The sequence below is a fragment of the Hylobates moloch genome, unplaced genomic scaffold (assembly GCF_009828535.3).
Source record: "Hylobates moloch isolate HMO894 unplaced genomic scaffold, HMol_V3 SCAFFOLD_1, whole genome shotgun sequence".
NCBI classification, from domain to species: Eukaryota; Metazoa; Chordata; class Mammalia; order Primates; family Hylobatidae; genus Hylobates; species Hylobates moloch.
In genome coordinates this window covers 146,107,035-146,127,985 of record NW_026652276.1, presented here as the reverse complement: position 1 = coordinate 146,127,985, position 20,951 = coordinate 146,107,035, and the positions used below count along the sequence as shown (strand labels likewise).

Sequence of the window (20,951 nt, the reverse complement as noted above, 5' to 3'; positions counted from 1 at the left end):
CAAATGCCTAATTTTAATTAATAAATGCAGCTAAAGTATGTTAAGGAGAACAATTCTCATAAGTTAAAAAGACTGTTAGGTGTCTAGGAAGTCGGTCTAATAAAAATTTTTATTTTGGCCGGGTGCAGTGGCTCACGCCTGTAATCCCAGCAATTTGGGAGGCCGAGGGGGGCTGATCACCTGAGGTCAGGAGTTTGAGATCAGCCTGACCAACATGAATAAATCCCGTCTCTACTAAAAATACAAAAAATTAGCTGGGCATGGTGGCACATGCCTGTAATCCCAGCTACTCGGGAGGCTGAGGCAGGAGAATCGCTTGAACCCAGGAGGCGGAGGTTGCGGAGAGCCGAGATCGTGCCATTGCACTCCAGCCTGGGAAACAAGAATGAAACTCCATCTCAAAGAAAATTAAAAAAAAAAAGTATTTGTTACTTTTCTAAGTTATGAAACTTCCATGTATAACCAGAGCATGAATACACTGAGTATTAATGACATATTAATGAACTATGAATAACTCTCTCTCAATTTATAGTTCTAAATTGAGAAATCTTAAATTATAAAATTTACATAAATAAGTCAGGCACCTACCAGCAATGGCTCTGGATATAATTCTAGCTGGGCTCTGTATATAATATCATCCAGTGCTTTTTGAGCTAGATCCCATTCTCCATTATAACTATAAAATTAGATGAATTAAATGAAGAAATTATAATTATTTATAACTGAACAAAATACAATGAGAAACTATCTTTACTGAAGAAAATAAATGTTAGCACATTGCTTAACATTCTACTCCTCTTAAAAATGTATTTTTAAATCTTTGAATTCCTTTCAATTGCATCTAAATGCCTATTAATAGCAAAGAAAATTTTATAGATGTACATTTCGTCTCTAAAGAACATGACTATTTATAGAACAGAAATTTTAAAAAGCTAAGGCAATTTCAAAGCAGTTTATACTTTCAAAGCAAATCAGAGAATAATAAATTATATACCTTAGAATAATGTTCAGAACACTTTATGGCCAAATTACTCTGTAACTCCCACAGTTTTTAATGAGAATCTACAACCAATGTGGCTTGCAGTATCCTGAGTAGTTATTTCTTTGCATTTTGATAATCACTTAGAAGTGTATTTGCTACATGTTGCAAATAGCAGAGCAACATGAGGGAAAGTGTGCATGCATGTGTGTGTGAGTGTGTGTGTGCGTGCATGTGTGTGTGAGTGTGTGTGTCTGTGCATGTGTGTGTGTGCATGTGTGAATGCGTTTGTATGCATAATTTTCAAAGATATGCCAAACCCTTCCTAAAAATCAGCTAAATTACAAAAATGAACAGAGATATAGTGGCTTGATCAACTTCCAACAAAACAAAGAGGTACAAATTACATCAAGAGTGCAAGCGAGGCCTAAAAACTGGCAAGAACATTGCTCCCTCCATAAAAACAAGATAAAGCCAGGTAATCTATAAAATTATAAATTCTCATGAATCCATCAAAGAGCTGAGGTAACAAGGGCATCCACGTAGCCAGAACCCTAAAGGGACACAGGTGCCTCTAAGGAGAGATGGGCCACAATACAAGCAGGTAAGAAACATTTAGCTAATCTTCTTAACAAATTCCTAGAAGCCAGATGGCTAAAAGGTACCTCATGGGCTAGCAGGAGAGTATAGAATCTCTAAAAGCACATACAAGTGGGAGCCTGTATCCACCATAGGCTCTTCGCAGTAAATCTCCTTTAGGCACTCACAAGTAAAACTAGAAACGGCAGGTCAGAGAAAACTGCCCTTGATGGTATAGGCCTGAAGGAAAAGAGTAACCACTCCTGTGAGAAAAGTACAAAGACCCAGCCAGATGCCTTTATCACACGGAACAAAAATTTTAAAGCCTTTGGAGAAAAAGCAGCAAACCCTTTCACCCCACAGGGTGCAAGTGAAGACCAATTCGGCTCTGAGGGTAAGAAAAAAAGAAAAAAAGCAAAAAACCTCTCATTCTATGCTGAGATAAGTAGAGGGGTCATTAATGAAGGGGAAGGACCACTGAGAAACTCCCATCCCAGAGATGCAGGGACATGGGATCAGCCTAAAACTGAGGCTGGACCAGGACAACAGAGAACACTACCTCCCCCCATTTCCACACCTCCCCCCCAACCCCACCAGCCACCACCAGGCTAGTGCACACCCAGAACCAAGCAACAGAACTCTACTGCTGGAGGAAGGAGCGAGAACATGGAGAGAAACCTATCTGCAGTGGAGGCATACAGGGAAGGCTGAAAGCTGAGGATGAAGCAGGAGTATTAAGAAAAACCCTCCAGCAATCCAGCTCTCCACCTAAGTACCAGGTAGCACCAGTGGAATTTGAAGTAGATGGTGCCCTGAGGGTAACCATAACAACAGAACCCAATCCTAGGTCACTTCTGCCTATAATAATTCCACTAGCAGCCTAGAAGAGGCATGCCCGTTTCCTGTCATAAATAATATTTACGTCAGTCTCTACTGTCCTACTGCCAAACAAAATCATGGACAATCAAAAACTACAAGGCACATAAAAAGCAAAACAAACAAGACGAACTCTGTCAAGAGATAAAGCAAGCAGTGGAACTAAATTCATAGATGACCTAAACGTTGAAGTTATTTGGGAAATTAAAATAACTATGACTAATATACTAAAGGCTCTAGTGGAAAAGACGGACAACATGCATGAACAGATGAAGATTTCAGCAAAGAGACGGGAACTACAAGAAAGAGTCTAATGAAATGGTTAGAAATAAAACACGGTAACAGAGATGAAAAATGCCTTCAGTGGTCTCCTTTCTAGACTTGACCTAGTCAAGGAAAAAAATCCATAAATGCTGAAGATATAGCTAACAGAAATTACTCAAACTGAAACACAAAGAAAAAAGATAAAGTAGATCAGAGCATCCAAGAACTGTGGGACAATATTAATGGTCTAACACAAGGGTCAGAAAATTTTTTCTTAATGGGCCAGACAACAAGTATTTTAGGCTTGTGGGCCGTACAATCTCAACTATTCAACTCTGCCATTGCAACACAAAAGCAGCTATAGACAATACATAAACAAACAGGCATGACTGTATTACAAAAAACTTGACAAAAACAGGCATCAGGCCAGACTGGGCCCACAGACCATAAATTCTGCCTTTAAAAAGTTTATAAATTCTGCCTTCAAAAAGTTTATACTCTAGTAGAGAAAATTAAAAGTATCAAGTGAATATAATGCAAAGTAAATGAGATACGTATAATAAGAGAATTATAAAGTAAAAGATAGGGTTCAAAGAAAAATATTAGTACCCAGGTCATTAGGTAAGACTGAGACTGAGTGCCAATATTAGAAACTAATAGAAAGCTAATAATAAACTATTTCTAATCAAAGAGGCTCTGAAATTTTTTTAAGAGCTAAAGTTTCTGGCAAATGGAAAAATATATTTCTTGAGGAAAAAAAGCTATATGGAAATTATAGCAAAAAAAAAAATGAAGAAAGGGACCATGAATATATTTAAGTGTTACTAATTTTCATTCCGTCTTTGAATTTAAGAAAGATGATAAAGTGTTTTAGTTGGTTAAAAATTCTTCAGAACTTTAAAAGATATGTTTTAAACTTAGATAATAGTTTTAAAGTATTAAAATATAGTTTTAATACTTTAAAACTATTATCTAGATCTTCATATTTCACAAAAAGTATGCAAATCACTTATCTATTGACATTATAATATGGTGACAATAGATTAACAGACTATAATTTTCCAAAGAAATTAAATGTTTATTTTGCATATGATGAGATACTTACAAGGCAAAATAAATCCCTGTTAACATTTGCACCATGAATCCTGAAGAAACTGGTATCCTGCTACTTATACCTTTGTATTTTCTTACATGTTGTCGAGGATAGCCACAAACACAGATTCTAGAAAAACCAAAATAAATGTATTTGTAAAATTGGTAAAAACTTAGGTGATTTATTTTAACATTTATAAGCCAACAATGTACTAGGTACACTTTCATAACAAACCTAATATTTATGAAACAAAGAATCTTTCCAAACAGAACATTTGTCTGTAATATATTCCTGAGTAAGTTATACCAGGAAAAAACATATAAAGCTGAGGTATGTTGATACACAGAGTTAAGTAAACCAGATTCACTTACTGGTTAGTTCACTAATTTTGGTCAATTAATTACCAATAATTTTTGGGTACCGCTAAACCTACTACATGAAACTTGGCACTGCCCAGGCTCAGTGGCTCATGCCTGTTATCTCAACACTTTGGGAGGCCAAGGCAGGTGGATCACCTAGTCCAGGAGTTCGAGACCAGCCTGGCCAATATGGTAAAACCCTGTCTCTAGTAAAAATACAAAAATTAGCCGGGTATGGTGGCATGTGCCTGTATTCCCAGCTACTAGGGAGGCTGAGGCAGCACAATCACTTGAACCTGGGAGGTGGAGGTTGCAGTAAGCCAAGATCGAGCCACTGCACTCCAGCCTGGGTGACAGAGTGAGATTCCATTAAAGAAAGAAAGAAAGAAAGAGAGAGAGAGAGAGAGAAAGAAAGAAAAAGAAAGAAAGAAAGAAAGAAAGAAAGAAAGAAAGAAAGAAAGAAAGAAAGAAAGAGAAAGAAAGAAAGAAAGAAAGAAAAAGAAAGAAAGAAAGAAAGAAAAGAAACTTGGCACTATTTGTCATAAATAGATGTGTGGTATGATCCACAATTCCTGACAAAGTTCTTGACACAAACTGCAGGATCCAAAAAAATTCTATAAATTAGACTCAAACTTCATACAGTATACCATAATAAACTTCAGATAGATTATAACTGTTAATGTTTAAAAACCACAAAGGAAATAAAACATAGGCAAATAGTTACATACTCTTTGCATGCTACCTAAACATGAAACCAAAGGTAGAACCCTAAAGAAAGATCAATAGATCTTACCTTTTCTTTTTTTTTTTTAAAAAAATTACCATAAACAAAATGACATGTAAATAAATATTTATTTCTTGGCACATGTATACCTATGTAACAAACCTGCACGTTCAGCACATGTGTCCCAGAACTTAAAGTAAAAAAATAAAAATAAAAAGAAGACATGGAAACTAAAAAAAAAAGAAAAAAAAAAGAAATATTTATTTATTATTATTAGTTTTTTAAAGTCAAGGTCTTGCTGTGTGCCTAGGCTGGAATGTAGTGGCATGATCATGGCTCACTGCAGCCTTGAACTCCTGGGTTCCAGCAATCTCCCCATCTCAGCCTCCCGAGTACAAGTGCATGTCACCACACCTAGCTGTTAAAAAAATTTTTTTTTTGAGATGGGGTCTTGCTATGTTGTCCAGGCTGGTCTTGAACTCCTGACCTCAAATGATCCTCCCACCTCAGCCTCCCAGTCGCTGAGATTACAGGTATCACACTCAGCTCCAGAAATACGTATTATAGTGAGGAATATTTAAGAGTACTAAAGCTAAGGAGTATTTATTATAATGAAAAGGAAGCAACCTAAAGTCCAACACAGGAGAACAATTATATAAATCATTCAGAGAATACTATAGAAACTAAACACAATGTTTTGAAAATCTATTTAAATGACAGGGAAAAAAACTGTCCAAAACAACAGATGCAGCATAATCCCATTTTGCAATAAACAAATAGGCATATAGTGTGTGTCGCTGCGAAAAGAACATTAAAAAGTCATAGTTATCTCTGATCTGTGGGATTATGGATCTATTTTCTTCTTTATATTTACATGTATTTTTGAACTTTCTGACCAACATGCACTGTTTTATTGTTTGTTTGTTTCTTGTTTTTGTTTTTGAGATGGAGTTTCCCTCTTGTTGCCCAGGCTGGAGTGCAGTGACGTGATCTTGGTTCACTGCCACCTCTGCCTACCAGGTTCAAGCAATTCTCCTGACTCAGCCTCCCAAGTATCTGGGACTACAGGACTGTGCCACCACGCCCACCTGATTTTTCTGTATTTAGTAGAGATGGGGTTTCACCATGTTGGTCAGCATGCACTGTTTTTAAAATAAACAGTAAGTTTTTATTTTTAATAAACAAATTTACTAGAAAATAGATGCTTTCACATAATATTCTATGCTTGATATAATATGAGCTTCACTTAATATAGTACTAGCCAATAGATTGTAATTATTTACTCACTCTTCCCCTGCACTCACTACCTAGAACTTAAAGTTATTTCCTCTACTCAATGAATCAAAGCCTTTACTTTAAAATGTCCAAGTATGCCACAGACCATTTCAAAAATATTCCCCAAGAATGTCATTAATTCAGAGCAACTTTAAAAAATCAACATAAATGCATTTGATATTAGAGGATCCCAGAACTTTTTAGAACCAAGAGGAAAAAGTAAACAGGGAAACAGAAAAATTAGCTGCATGGGAAATAAAACAAATTCAAGTTTTGTTTGAATTTACAAAAATGCATGCCCAAACTAGAATAGAGACTCCTGTTACTCTTATTAACTAAAGAAGCAAACAAAAAATTTTACTTTCTTACATCTTACACTTTTATGATAGGGATGGTTGTATGGTTGTAAATAATAGAGGACCAATGGATGAAAGAAATTTTCAATTAATTCATTTATTCATTCTGTAAATATTTACTAAAGACTGATACTGTGTCAGACTCTAGAGATATACACGATGGATGTAGCACCCACAGGGACTCACAATCTAATCATGGAGACTGTGTAGTAAGCAAATGTTTTCAATGAACAAGTTCAAGAGGTGGTAAAGGAGAGAATGGTAAACTCAGGTGGAAGAAGTGGAGAGTCAGAGAGGAATTCTCAGAAAAGAGATTCCTTTGAATTGAGTCTTGAAGAAAAAGTGATATTTTTCCAAGTGGAAAACAGGAAAGTTCAAAGGCAGAGGTGGGATGAAACAGCATGACATTGAGGAGACTGTGGACATTTTAGCAGGATAGAGGGCTAGGACACTAGGAAATACTAGAGAAGCTCATCACATCATGGAGCCAGATCATGAATATCTTATAACCTGCTAGGTTTTACCACATAGACACTGGTAAGCAACTAAAGATGTTTTGTTTTGTTTTAAGCAAAGGAGTACCAAAATCAGATTGGTCTTCTGATAACATCACTCTGGCTATATTGGAAGAGTTCACTGAAACTGGAGATGGGTGGGATGAGGATCCCAGCAGTGAGATGAAGGAGGACTGAATACAAGACATAATGGTGGGTAGAAGGAGGAAGGGTAGGTTTGGAGTCCTATCTAGGAAGTATAAAGAAGGTGAGACCAAAGAAATAAGAAGAGTGGATAATTATTTCCACATTTAGTTTGAATAGCTGACCACATGATGGTGTCATTAACTGAGTTAGAACAAATAGGAACACTGGAATATACTGTTTCAGATATGTTGATTTTTAGGTACTGTGGTATAGTATCGATTTTGTCTGCCATGCCACCATCCCTATCTTCTATTAAAAGCACTGCCATCCCTCTTCCCTTTAGGAACTAGTCTTTCCCTATATAATCAAGAATAATCACATGATTATGGTGAGGCTGCTAATAAAACTATTACAGAGATCACTACCTCCATATCTATTTTTAATAATACATACATATAAGTCACATTCCCTTCCTTTCCCCCAGCAATTTTAGCTAGGAACGGCAGCTGCTCCACTAGAGACTACGTTTTCTAGCTTTCCTTGCATTTAGATGTGATCATGTGACTAAGTTCTAGACAATGGTGTATTAACCAACCTGGTAAAACTTCCGGGTCATACCCCTAAAAAAACTTCTATGTCATACTGCTAAAAAGCAGCTACATGCCGTTCACTCCTTTTCTCCCTGCTTGCAGGATAGAAGGCAGTTGTAATAGTAGTGATCTGAGACCATATCAACAAGGGCAATACCATAGGAAATGGCAGAATCCCCAGACAGAAGCAACTTGAACACATTGGAAACATAAGCAATCTACCTCTGAGACCACCTACCAGCTTGGACTTTTATGTGAGAGAGAAATAAATATCTACTTTATTTAAGTTATCATTGTTTATCTGTGTTAATACAACCAAAGCAATATTTAACCTGACAGAGTACTCTTCCAATTATATTACTCAACATGGCCCCAAAGGGATATGTAGAAGTCTCAGGCTGGCACACCCTTTGCTGGATGTTTTTAATACTGAAGCTGGGAGAAGTTCTTTCTGCTGAGGTCACCAAAAGTACACAATGTAAGGGCCTGGCACAGTGGCTCACGCCTGTAATCTCAGCACTTTGGGAGGCCAAGGCAGATGGATCACAAGGTTAGGTTTCAAGACGAGCCTGGCCAACATGGTGAAACCCCATTTCTATTAAAAATACAAAAATTGGCCCAGCATGGTGCCATGCGCCTGTAATCCCAGCTACTCAGGAGGCTGAGGCAGGAGAATTGCTTGAACCCAGGAGGCAGAGGTTGCAATGAGCTGGGATCACGCCACTGCACTCCAGCCTGGGAGACAGAGTGAGACTCCATCTCAAAAAAAAAAAAAAAAAAGTAGACAATGTAAGCCTTTAGCTGCCTGAGGTCACTGTTCTTACCACATGGAAGAAATCTATCTGCAAAAACAAAGTACAGTGCCAACAAATGAAGATGATGAGATGGGAGGGAATATCCTAAAAATATCTTGAGTCTCTAGATCCAGCTGATCCTGAGGCCAGTTCTTTTTGTTTGTTTGTTTTTTAAGATGGAATCTCACTCTGTTGCCCAGGCTGGAGTGCAGTGGTGCAATCTCTGCTTACTGCACCCTCCACCTCCGGGGCTCAAGTGACTCTCATGCCTCAGCCTCCCACACCACACCTGTTTATTTTGTGTGTGTGTGTGTGTGTGTGTATTTCTATTAGAGACAGGGCTTCACCATGTTGGCCAGGTTGGTCTCAAGCTCTTGATCTCAAGTGATCCACCCGCCATGGCCTCCCAAAGTGCTGGGATTACAGGCATGAGCCACCATCTGGCCATCCTGAGGCCAGTTCCATGACTGCTCTTCCTAGGTACAAAAATCTAGGTTTTTTTTTTTTTTTTTGAGATGGAGTCTCGCTCTGTCACCCAGGCTGGAGGGTAGTGGCATGATGATCTCAGCTCATTGCAACCTCCACATCCCGGGTTCAAGTGATTCTCCTGACTCAGCCTCCCATGTAGAAGGGATTACAGGCACCCACCACTATATCTGGCTAATTTTTGTATTTTTAGTAGAGGTGGGATTTTGCCATGTTGGCCAGGCTGGTCTCAAACTCCTGACCTCAAGTGATCTGCCCGCCTCGGCCTCCCAAAGTTCTAGGATTACAGGCATGAGCCACCGCATCTGGCCCCTTTGGTATAATTTAGTTTGATATAGATATCAGTTGGCTGCCATAGGAAGAGTCCTAAAACTTACACGGTATCTATGGGACATGTTGACAGAGATGGTTCCTGGATTGAATATACAGGTTTAGGAATCAGGAAGGAAATAGTATAGGGTTCAGGAAACAGAACATAGATAAGTTATTGTTGTTATTATACAACTTAAAAAAATATTTGCATGGCTCTAGGGTGGTCACTCATCTTTTAAATTTACTTTATGTAAGAATTACAGAGACAATTCTCTCAAATACCAACACACATGAAAGATTTACAAAGGAAATAAAATTCCAGATTCTCTCATTTTCTATACTAGCTACTTGTAAGGAAATAAGTGATCATCTATCAGAGGCTGAAATTAAACGTTTATTCAGAAATGCAAATGGTTAATGTTTTATAACTAAGAAAACTAAAACTGGTGATTTTATTTACCAATGAAAGATTTTTTCAAAGTAAAAACCCAATTATTTCCTTTAATCCTAACTCTACTTATCAAATCATAAATCTGAGTTGAAGAGCTCATCTATCATTCATTCATTCAACAGTTATTGAGGTTCTATCATATGCCAGGCACTTCTAAGCTGTTGTGATACAGCAGTGAACAAAACAAAGTTCCTGACCTCATGAAGTTTCTAGCAGTTGATAGTCTATATCAAAAGAACAAACAATTATAGTGTTATGAGTGCTACAAGGAAATAAACTAGGGTGGGAAAGTGCTACTTTAGGAATGATGGTCACGGAAAGCCTCTCCAAGGAGATATCATTTGAGCTGAGACCCAAAATAGTCTAGTCCTATCCCTCTGCATCATTAACTGGTAATGGCATCGCTTTTCTGTACTCCTTTATTTTGGTACTTAAGAATTCTCTGAATTAAGTTTTTTCTGATTCCTATCTTCAAGGATATTGTTTGCCCATATACCCTTCACTAAACTTAAATGCCAAAAAAACAAAGCAATAAAGCTATATGCCACATGAATGCCTGGCTCCTCTGTTCATCACGGCTATGTCCTGAAGTTCTCTGATTTCCCTTCACAAATCCAAACATAAGGATATGCCCTTACAAAAGAGCAGCTGAGTGCCATAACAGCTATGTCTGTATTAAATTTACTCTGCCAAATTCACAAGGCATGTGAAAATAAAATCCCTTCTGGAAGGTGTATTTGGTCAATATATTTCTTGGAGAAGTTCTTAGCATCAATGTGTAAGTGAGAAAAACTCTTGTTGTGATTCTCATTCTCTGGTGAGAGACACGTGTATCATTCTTAGAATAAAAATAAACTTTTGAGATTGTTAATATAGCCTCAGTTACAAACCATACAATGATTAGGAAGACCCATTCCAGTGAGTTTACTTATTCATGGTAGACCAGAACCGAAAGTAGAAAAGAAAGGTTATTATCAGATAATATAAATATATTCCGATAATATATTTGTATATAAATATATAATTATAATATTATATTTATATATAAATATATAATTATAATATTATATATAATATAATAATATTATTATCAGATTATTATTCAGATCATCAGGCTAGTGAGTAGAAACTTGGCTGAAAAGGGGAAACAGGCTGGGTGTGGTGGCTCACATCTGTAAACACTTTGGGAGGCTGAGGCCCCTGGAGTGCCTGAGCTCAGGAGTTTGAGACCCGCCTGGGCAACATGGCGAAACCCTGTCTCTACTAAAAATACAAGCAATTAGCTGGGCATGGTGGCATTTGCCTGTAGTCACAGCTACTCAGGATGCTGAGGCACAAGAATTGCTTGAGCCTGGGAGGCGGAGGTTACAGTGAGCAGAGATTGTGCCACTGCACTCCAGCCTGGGCAACAGAGAAAGACCCCATCTCAAAAAAAAAAAAAAAAAAAAAAAAGAGGGGGCAGAGAGAAGTGGAGAGGAAAAGTCTAGGAGAATAGAAAAAGGCGAAAGGAGAAAAGAGAAAGTGGAAGAATTGCCTGAATAGTAATGAGCACTTTTCTGTCCTGCTTGTTCTGCTCTTTAAGAGCTTAATAAAGTCTGCATCTTCTGTCATGTTTCTCAAGTGAAGATCACACACAAAAAATCATGCTCACATAGTTGGAGGAAAGATTATTTTAGTTGGGTTGTGAAGGATGGGCAAGATTTAGATACTGGTAAAAAGAAGTTTCCAAATAAAATAACAAGCAACTGAAAAATTTGCCATAGGTTCTTTCAACCAGAAATGACCTAATATCAGATACGCTCTAGAATTGTTGATACAGTCATAGCAAACAGGTGAGAAAAAAAATGAAAGCAATGACTTATGTGCATCCATAGTGAATGTGTGTGCTCACTGATGGGGTACAATAATATGCCAGCTGTCATTTACTAGATGATAATAAAGTGGCTGATGCTGCATTAAGTGCTTTATATTTATATAAATTTCATTAGTCAGGAGCAAAATGGCTTACTCGTAACAAAGCTGCCCTTAATTGACAGAAAACAATCTGTTCAGGTGGTCAGAAAAATTGGCCTAGAAGTGAGGAGAGAGGCAGGGATTCATTACAGGTACACAGAAACAAATACACTGATCAGGAACTCACAGCTATCCATATCCAGGTTCGTCAGTTAGATGACTCACTAGCTAAACAAAAATCAGAGCTGTCCCTTAGACAATGGGAAAGAATTTAACTTAATAGCTGAGCATAGTTTCATTCTTAATATTTATATTCCACATCAAAAAAGATAAGCCATTTGTTAAACAGCCTTGTATTAAATGTCCAACAGAAAGAAATCATTTCCTCAAACTTAGAGGACTCTGGCATATACTAGCAAAACTTCTTTGTAGCATTGGTGAGTATATTTCTTTTCATAGTGCCATATATGTTTAGTACTAGCAGAGAACAAAAGCTTCTTGACTATAGCTTATTCAGTTTAGCTCTTGCTTGCTGTCAGATCTCTTCTTCAAGTTGTTCACACATACTATGTAGGAAGAAAACAGGCTATCAAGCTGGCCATCAATCAGTCTGAATCAGGAAGGCAAAGCTTATAGTAACTGAACAGATTTTTGCTCAGTAGAATGAATTTGTGTGAGCATAGGTGGAGGGTGGGAAGTGTTCAAGATTGTTTTAATTATTTTCATAACTAATTAAAATCAGAAGATTAAAAAAGACTGTAACACATTTGTCACTGAATCTAGTTCATATATCCCATGAATTTTTTCTGGTTGTATTTATGTATCCTTTCTCCTAGATGACCCAGTCAATCATTTTGGTATAATCATCAACCAAATTGAGCAGCAATCTAAAACAACTATCACATGGCAAACAGGATTAGATGGCCCATGTAACAGCAGGATCACTTTCATCTTCAGGAAAACCTGCGTTAGTGCTAAGATCATTAAGAAGCTCTTGTACTTTAACTGGCATAACCATTTCTAACTTACTTATCACCACAGTTCTGTAACCAATTTTCTTTCCATAGATATGAACTAGGCTTAACATGATTAACAAAAGTGTTTTATAATTCTTTTCCTCTTAGAAATGTACAAAATCTCCTAATTAGAATATCTGATAAATGATTAAGAAAGCCAGTAAGAGAAATAAGTAACTGGATTTTGTCATTGAGAATACAGTTAATAGGGAATCTAAAATGAAAATTTAAAAACATAAACAACTAAAAATGACAGGAATGATAAATTTGATAGAGTTCCTCTAATATAATGCATTGTAGTTAAGAGTTAGCATTATTTAGATAGCTTAAGTCTTTTAAATTACTTAGATCTTTTCCCCCACCCTTGTTTTTTTTTTACAGCTGGTGGACATTTATATGAAATTAATTTCTCTTGTGGTATAAATTGATCTATTTCTACCAAAACTTCCTTGGCCAAAATCCTATGGCTAGTTTTAAAATAATCTGTTTCTCTTTGTTTTTAAAGCCAGTTTTTACTTGTGTTCTCTGTTGAAGAATTATTCAGTTTCCTGGTCAGGTAAAATTGGTATATTAGGAATTTTCTACTCATAATGTAAAAGTAATTATATTAGAATGTGCTACATTAGAGTTAGATAGGACAAAAATCAGTGACACATGCTCTTTTCTAACTTTTCCATCAGTAGTTTCAGGGAAACGTCAAGAGTCGTTGGGCATTGTATTAGAACATCTATGGAGCTTCAAAAAATACATTTATATATAATAGATAAAAATACAAATAGATACATATATAGGCATTCCTGGATCCTACCATCTAATACACTGCTTCAAAGTAGGACCTGGACTTTGCAGTGTGTTCTAAGTTCTAGAGGTGAAAATTGCTGCATTGTTACTCCTTAAACCAGTATTTCTGAATGTTGGTCCTTATACTCATTTTAGTCGATAACAGAGTTTTCACTAGACCATAGTGAAATGAAAAGCAAGGAAAGCTAAACTTATCCCATTTTTAATTTATAAATTATTTTCCTTCCCTTCCACCCTCCCACCTTTTTGATATTAAAATAGTCTCCCTTTTGTTAAATAATGTTGATGGTAGATATTTATAATATAATGACTTGGCAAAATAAAAAGTTAGCAACACTTTTGTAAATAACACAGCTGTTCCACCTTTTTTGAGATTTTACAGATCTGTGAAATTCAAAAGTCTGGACATTTCTGCCTTTAAACAATTTAAAGCAAAAAACACCTTAGAACGACTTGGTAAGTGGGAGAGATGAACCATTGGTACCATCTTTTAAGGTTAGGAAATGTAATTATGCTCTAATTGGAAAACACCTGAAAGACTTCACGTCTCTATCTTCTCTACCAAGCCCTTTGTCTTGTGAATTCTCTTCCTCCGCTGATTCTGCATGGCTTTCTATCCTATTCAGTATCAAGTTCTGATTTTTTATTTATTTTGTTTTCATTTCATTCCTAAGTATTGCTCAATGATCCCTCCCTCTGTGATATGGTTTGGCTGTGTCCCTACTCAAATCTTATCTTGAACTGTAGCTCCCATAATCTCCACGTCATGGGAGGGACCCAGTCGGCGGGGGGGAATTGAATCATGGGGGCGGGTTTTCCCATGCTGTTCTCGCGATAGTGAGTAAGTCTCATGAGATCTGATGGTTTCATAAAGGGGAGTTCTCCTGCATATGCTCTCTTGCCTGCTGCCATGTAAGACGTGCCTTTGTTCCTCCTTTACTTTCCACCATGATTGTGAGGCTCCCCAGCCATGTGGAACTGTGAGTCCACTAAACATCTTTTCCTTTATAAATTACCCTGTCTCAGGTATTTCTTCATAGCAGTATGAAAATGGACTAATACACTCAGGATAAGTTGCATTTTCTAAATAAATTCCTCAAATAGAAATTATTCCACAAGTTCCTTAGTTCTATAATATCTATTTACTTGAATTATTGAGGGGAATAATCTGTTATTTTTGTTTGTTTTGTTTCTCGTTTTTTAAAAAAAGTAACATTCACATTACCAAAAATTTAGAAAATCACAAAAAAATCACAAAGGAGAAAATTAAACCACAATTCCACCAACTAGAGATAATCATTGTTAATATTCTGGTCATATTCAGCCAATCAGGAAATCATACCATATATACTATCATTAACTACTCTTTTAAATCAGGATTTTTAAAATGTGAATATACTACACTCAAGGATATAATTTATTTTATAACCCCTTGGCTCAATTTACTTTTAACAAGAAAAGTTTAAGAACCAGTATCTCTTACTTATTTCTTAGTTCCCAATTAGAGCACAGTAAAAATAAATAAATGCAAACAAAAAGAAGCCAACCACTTGAAAGGTCAAGCCAAAACTTGAAAGGTCATAACAGCTGTATCATTTAGCTATATACTATAACCCTTTTCTGATTAAATAGTCAATTTAAATGTTATTCAGCTTTACATTCTTCATCATGTTCTTGTTTTTGTTTGTGTTCTTTGTTTTTGAGACAGGGTCTTGCTCTGTCGCCCAGAGTGGAGTGCAGTGGTGCAATCATAGCTCACTGTAGCCTCAACCTCCGGGGCTCAAGCGATCCTCCCACCTCAGCCTCCCAGGTAGCTGGGACTACAGGCATGCACCACCATGCCCAGCTGACTTTTTAAAATTTTTTATAGAGACAGGGGTCTTGCTATGTTGCCCAAGCTGGTCTTGAACTCCTGGGCTCATGCAATACTCCCACCTCAGGTTCTCAAAGTGCTGAAATTACAGACATGAGCTATCACATCCAGCCCTTTATCATGTTTTTTGTGACTATCAATTATAGGGAACTTTCCATGTGTTGGGTAGGCTGAGCTTTACATTATTAACTTATTTAATGTTTTAAACAAATGATTACACAAAACAAAAATAACTTACGTATGTACCAGACTAGCAATCATAGATTCATATATTTCAATATTAGAAGCACTTGAATTTTACTTTACCTTGAACAAATTTGACACAGTGACTGAAGAGAAACACTGGGCATATAGGTTAAGGCAGCATTGTAACACAACAAAAGGAATGTCAACACTTCAAACCTAAAGACAAACAAAAAGAATATTAACAAATCTTTAGAATTCTAAGAAGTCAACTATAATAGGGGAGAGGGCACTCCTTGGGGAGAGATATAATGTTACAGAACAGACCTGCACAGTATAAGCATACCAATAATGAAAAATTACAAGGAAAAAAAGACTTTCCAAGTAACAGCCATATGAAACCTGTCTTTAAAATTCAGTGTTCCAGCTGACACCTGAAGCAAAGCACAGTGACAAATCTAAATCTGTTTCTCTTGTATAAAATGACTCAATATTCAAATAAATTGTCACACACAACTCATTAAACATTATTTATAAGTCTACTGAAATAATTTTCTTAAAAAATCAGTGGAGTAAGATAAGAATTTTTATCCCCACGGTATACCTATTCTGTGCTGTCAGCATCTCCCTTTGAGGATGAGGTCCACTGTATACCACTTTTGACAAACCATGCTGGGATAGTGCACTCTCGGTCAGAGCCATGGACCCAATGCTGGAAGGCTAGAGAAAAGACATTTGAATAAAGAAAAAAAAGCTATTCTGCTGAAAAGGTGATATTTGAATATATATACACCACTAAAAAAGCTACCATGAAGAACATCATATATCTTAAACATATTTAGGTTGCCTACCAAATTTTCTGCTCAAAGATTTAATAACTAATTTTAAAACAGACCACAAATGAGAAATAAAAAGTAGTTTAATTTCACAAATTCTACCATGGAAATACACAATTGCCCACCCACCACCCCCTCCCAGCCCCCTGGCCAACACACACAAGTAGCCATCTATCAGGAAGAGTAAAAAATATTTCAAAAAGAATACTTTCAATAGATCTCTTATTAGCAGATTTTAGTTTGATGTTCAATTATTTTGATTTCTTATCTCAATTTGGAAATAGTAAATACTTTTGGGTGTTTATACTTTTGCAGGTACTAATAAATTGATCAAATTTTTTCCTAAATAACTAGATTATAACTTGTGGCAATATCAAAGCTTAGGGTCAATAAACTTACTATGATAAAATGTCACTTACTTCATGGTATACAGATGGTTTGGATAAAGATGGAATCGTAAAACTCAATACTTTGGTATGTCCCTGTTTGTCAACTATTTCCTATAGAAGTGAAAGAAAATATATTAAAATACATACTTTCTTACATATAAATTTACAAACTAAATTTAAATAGTCTAAAACATTTTTTTGAAAAATACCTGAATAGAAAGGAATTTTAAGTTAAAATCTTAAACCATGATAATCCATTATTATTCATCAACATCGGTAGTTAAACTGTACATCCTTCCACTTAAAAAACATATGTAACATAATTTTCAGGATGGCTGAGATACAGATACAGTGTCTTAATAATCCTTGATCTTCCTCATGTAACAAGTTATATTTGCTAAGTGAAGTAATCATTTAAATATGAAATATGTGAAGAAAATGACCTTACATTTCTTTTCCATTTTGATAGGTACAAAACTTAAGTATCTAGAATACCATACGAATTAATATACAAACTCTATTAGTAATGCAAGCTGTATGTTAAAACAATCTTGTACACTCCGGAGACAGTCTAGATTTTATGGAACTATGATTGGTGAATATTAGAGTAAATCTTTTCTCCCAAACTTTCTGTGAAGGTCAGAAACAGATCATTTATAGACAATGGACTTTAAGTTTACAAAATTTAAAATGCAACACTGATATTTTCAGATATCTCTATAAAAGAAATGAAATGGTCTGATTTTCAACCTTCAATCAATCCATAAAGGTATAGTTACATAATTACATATATGCTTGTATGTCTCCCAACCCCCAGAAAGTTATATTTGGAAGAATGGGCTATAAGTCATTTGATGTATGAAAAAACAAACACTAGCTTTATTAAAATGAAAAGCAGTTGTACAGGTTATATATTCGATTTTGTCAAAAAAGATTTTGTTAACTCCATTAAATACAAACCAAATTGTAAACCCCTAGAAGAAGAGCTTCAATGCATCCACTGCTATGCACATTTCTGCTGGCTGAGACGGCAAGGTAGCACCAAATTAGTTCTGGGAGAAATTGCAGCGTAAATTGAAGCAACTGCTCTTCTCCACTGCGATAGAATTCAAAGAGCTGGTGACAGACAGGTTCTAGCAACTGGAAGAAAGACAAAATGTTAATTCAAGAACTGGACTGTATTTGAATGGAACTACTATATGAAGTATAAAAGGTTTTCTCAGATTAGTAAAAATTGTATCTTTTTAAATTCTTAAAATAGCTAAGTTGTAGGGAGTTTCTTCCTAAAATATCCTTTCTTCCTGGTAAAACACATGCCAATATATAAAGGATTGACTATGGGGTTGAAGAAATTGAATGGGAATCCTAGGTAGTTACTGTCATATCTCCCTCCTCCTGAGTTTATTATATGGCAGCATCTGGCAGCAATCATTGGTGCATAGGGGGGCTAAATAACTACAGACCTCCCTGGATCTAGACCCCTATTGTAACCATGACTAATTGGCCCTGGATAATCTAAATATTGCTGTAATTTTATTTTAAACATAATTTGGAGTCATCTACAACCTTTTCCTCTCCCACCACACTCTTAACATTATCCAGTTAATAGAGCTGACTGTAACTTTATAATGGGCTTTAAAAAATCAGATAGGCAAGGTAAGACCCTCTTATAGGTAAGTATTCTCTTAAAGCCTATACAATGATTGCACACAAGTCATAATCAAATATGTTAAGAGATTCACAAGGTACTGTTCACAAGGTACTGATTTTTCAAGCAAATTATCAGGCTATTTATTATATATATCCAATGAACTATACTTCACTAAGGCAACAAATTTAAATACACTAAACAGATTTTCTACAACCAATAATGGTAATGAACAGAAACTAATTTACAGTGGATGTTTTGATTTCAAGTAAGTGAAATGTGTAAACTGAATATAATTAAAGTCAGTATTATTTATAAAAGGTATAACAAAAGTTATACTTCAATAAACACTGACTAAGTCAAACTAGTCTTTCCTATTGAAAAATTACCTAACTTCTGACAGTTAATCTTCCACAAGGAATACTTTTTCCACTCTTGAAATGGTCTTTAGAGGGCAACAGATGTCCACTGTGGCCATGGAAAGGTAACAGAAAAACAGAGGGGCAGGAGGCAAAGTCATCCCATTCAGAGACAACAAGAAAAGTTTTTAGCGTAGGAATCTGGAATGGGGATAGAGGTGGCTGGAAGAAAGAATGACTGGTTAGGGATATTTAGCTTTCAGGGTGGAGTTTGTAAAATTTTCTTTGTGGACCCACATCAATAATCTTGAATTGTGGCATAACATCCCTCATCTCTAAATCCCTCAGAAAGCTAAATCAGTTGAGATAGTCTAACAAACATTGCAAAATTATGAAATCTTATTTGAAATTTTATTCAAGACAGTTTGTATGAACATATAATTTTAATCAAAACATACTCAAAAGGCCTTATAACCCATTTAAAATCCAAAATTTAGAGTTTTTGCCATACGAAAGTATAACTTAAGACAGATTCAAAGGGGAGGTAGAAATATATTGCAACAAGGTTAGATGAAATTATGCATCTGAAATTAGTACAGATAAATATCAGTATCTGCATAGTGTGTCACAGATTACAAAGTACTTACACATACATAAACCCATTAAATTCCCACAACACTATCATTATCCACGCTTTCCACAGAAGGAAACTAAGACAAAGAGGCTATCCACTATGACCAAAATCACATGACTCACAAGGGTCAGACCTGGAGCCAGGTATTTTGACTTCTTTACTAATATACCTGAAAAATGTCAGGAAGAATAAAATGATAAACAGCGTGGGAAATATAGACAGTGTTTGACATATCTCACTTGACTATATTCGAAGCAAGCAAAGGAGCATTAGAACCTGCTGTGTTCCTGGTGTCTGGGTTGCATATTTTAATTTTTTTTTTTTTCATGGAAACTGTATTATTTACAATGGTTAGGTTTTACAGTACTATTAAGAGAGACTGTACCTCAAGTATATTTACATGTGTTAAATGGGCTTTTATGGGTTTAATGAGAACCTAGTCACCATGTGTCATCTCTCCACTGAAAAACATATTTTGAGTTCTAAAACAACTAAGCTGCAAGTGGATTTTTACAACAATCCATTCATAAGTAACAAGTCTGTATCATAAGAGAGATTTCTAGTGGTAGCAGGCATATGACTCAAAAATGCTCCTTAGTGACTAAGTAAGGAAAATGTTCTTTAATGACTAAGCAGGAAAAGAGTCAAGTTTTGGTAAATTTAGAAGGAAAATCTTGCAAAATTTTTTGCATTGAACAATTACTCAGGAACATTGGGTAAGAAAAGGATGCGGAAAAGTTGGAGAACGCTACTATTCAGGAACCAGCAGCTACTGGTACCAGACCTCTCCACTCTCTGGACTCCCGACTCCTAGAACTCCAAGGAGACTTTACGTAGGTCTTTCAAAAACAGCTGATTTCATAACAGACTTAACTAGTATTAACCTCTACTCATAGGCCTGTCTCAAAGTTATAGTCAACCAAACTAGCGCCATTTAAGCAAACTGCACTGTACCCATATAAACTGCCTCTTTATAAGTTTCTTGAACACATCACATATCGCAGGGCCCTTCCACCTACAGTTCCCTCTCCTGGAAGACTCTTGCCCCTGATTCCACCCCAACTCCTAATTCGTTTGGATCTTGAGTCAATCGCCAACTTCCTCAGTCCCAACACATATTTCCCTTAATTCATTTTATTTATCCTTATAGCTTTATCACTAACTGACATAGTATTATATGTTTAGCTATTTGTTTAATGTCTATCTCACTAACTAGAAGACAAGTTTTAATCTACAACATCAAGAATTTAGTCTATTTTGTTCTCATACTTCCTAAGTGGTTCCTGACACATTATATGTGTTTAATAAATATTTATTAAATGAATAAAACTGAATAATGAAAAAGTACTATTAGTGAAGTTTAAATGCCAAATTTGTTGAACTTCAAATAATACCAGAAACAATATCTCAAATTTCAAAAATTCTGGAAAACAATAATATCAACTTGTTAGGAATATTTTCAAATTAAGACACAAAATAT

The 20,951-nt window shown here is 35.9% G+C and overlaps 1 protein-coding gene across 8 annotated transcripts in view; it reads right to left on the bottom strand.

The window, feature by feature from the left end:
• The window catches only part of HYCC1 (hyccin PI4KA lipid kinase complex subunit 1), a 204,359-nt gene that overhangs the window by 65,794 nt on the left and 117,614 nt on the right, over window positions 1–20,951 (bottom strand). For all 8 annotated transcript variants that reach the window (XM_058446527.1, XM_058446524.1, XM_032759512.2 and 5 more), the window contains 6 exons: window positions 17,791–17,970; window positions 16,861–16,941; window positions 16,210–16,325; window positions 15,729–15,824; window positions 3,804–3,920; window positions 589–676 (listed from right to left, as the gene is read on the bottom strand). In XM_058446527.1, the coding sequence (XP_058302510.1) occupies window positions 589–676; window positions 3,804–3,920; window positions 15,729–15,824; window positions 16,210–16,325; window positions 16,861–16,941; window positions 17,791–17,970 (678 nt within the window). The remainder of the gene's footprint in view (window positions 1–588; window positions 677–3,803; window positions 3,921–15,728; window positions 15,825–16,209; window positions 16,326–16,860; window positions 16,942–17,790; window positions 17,971–20,951) is intronic.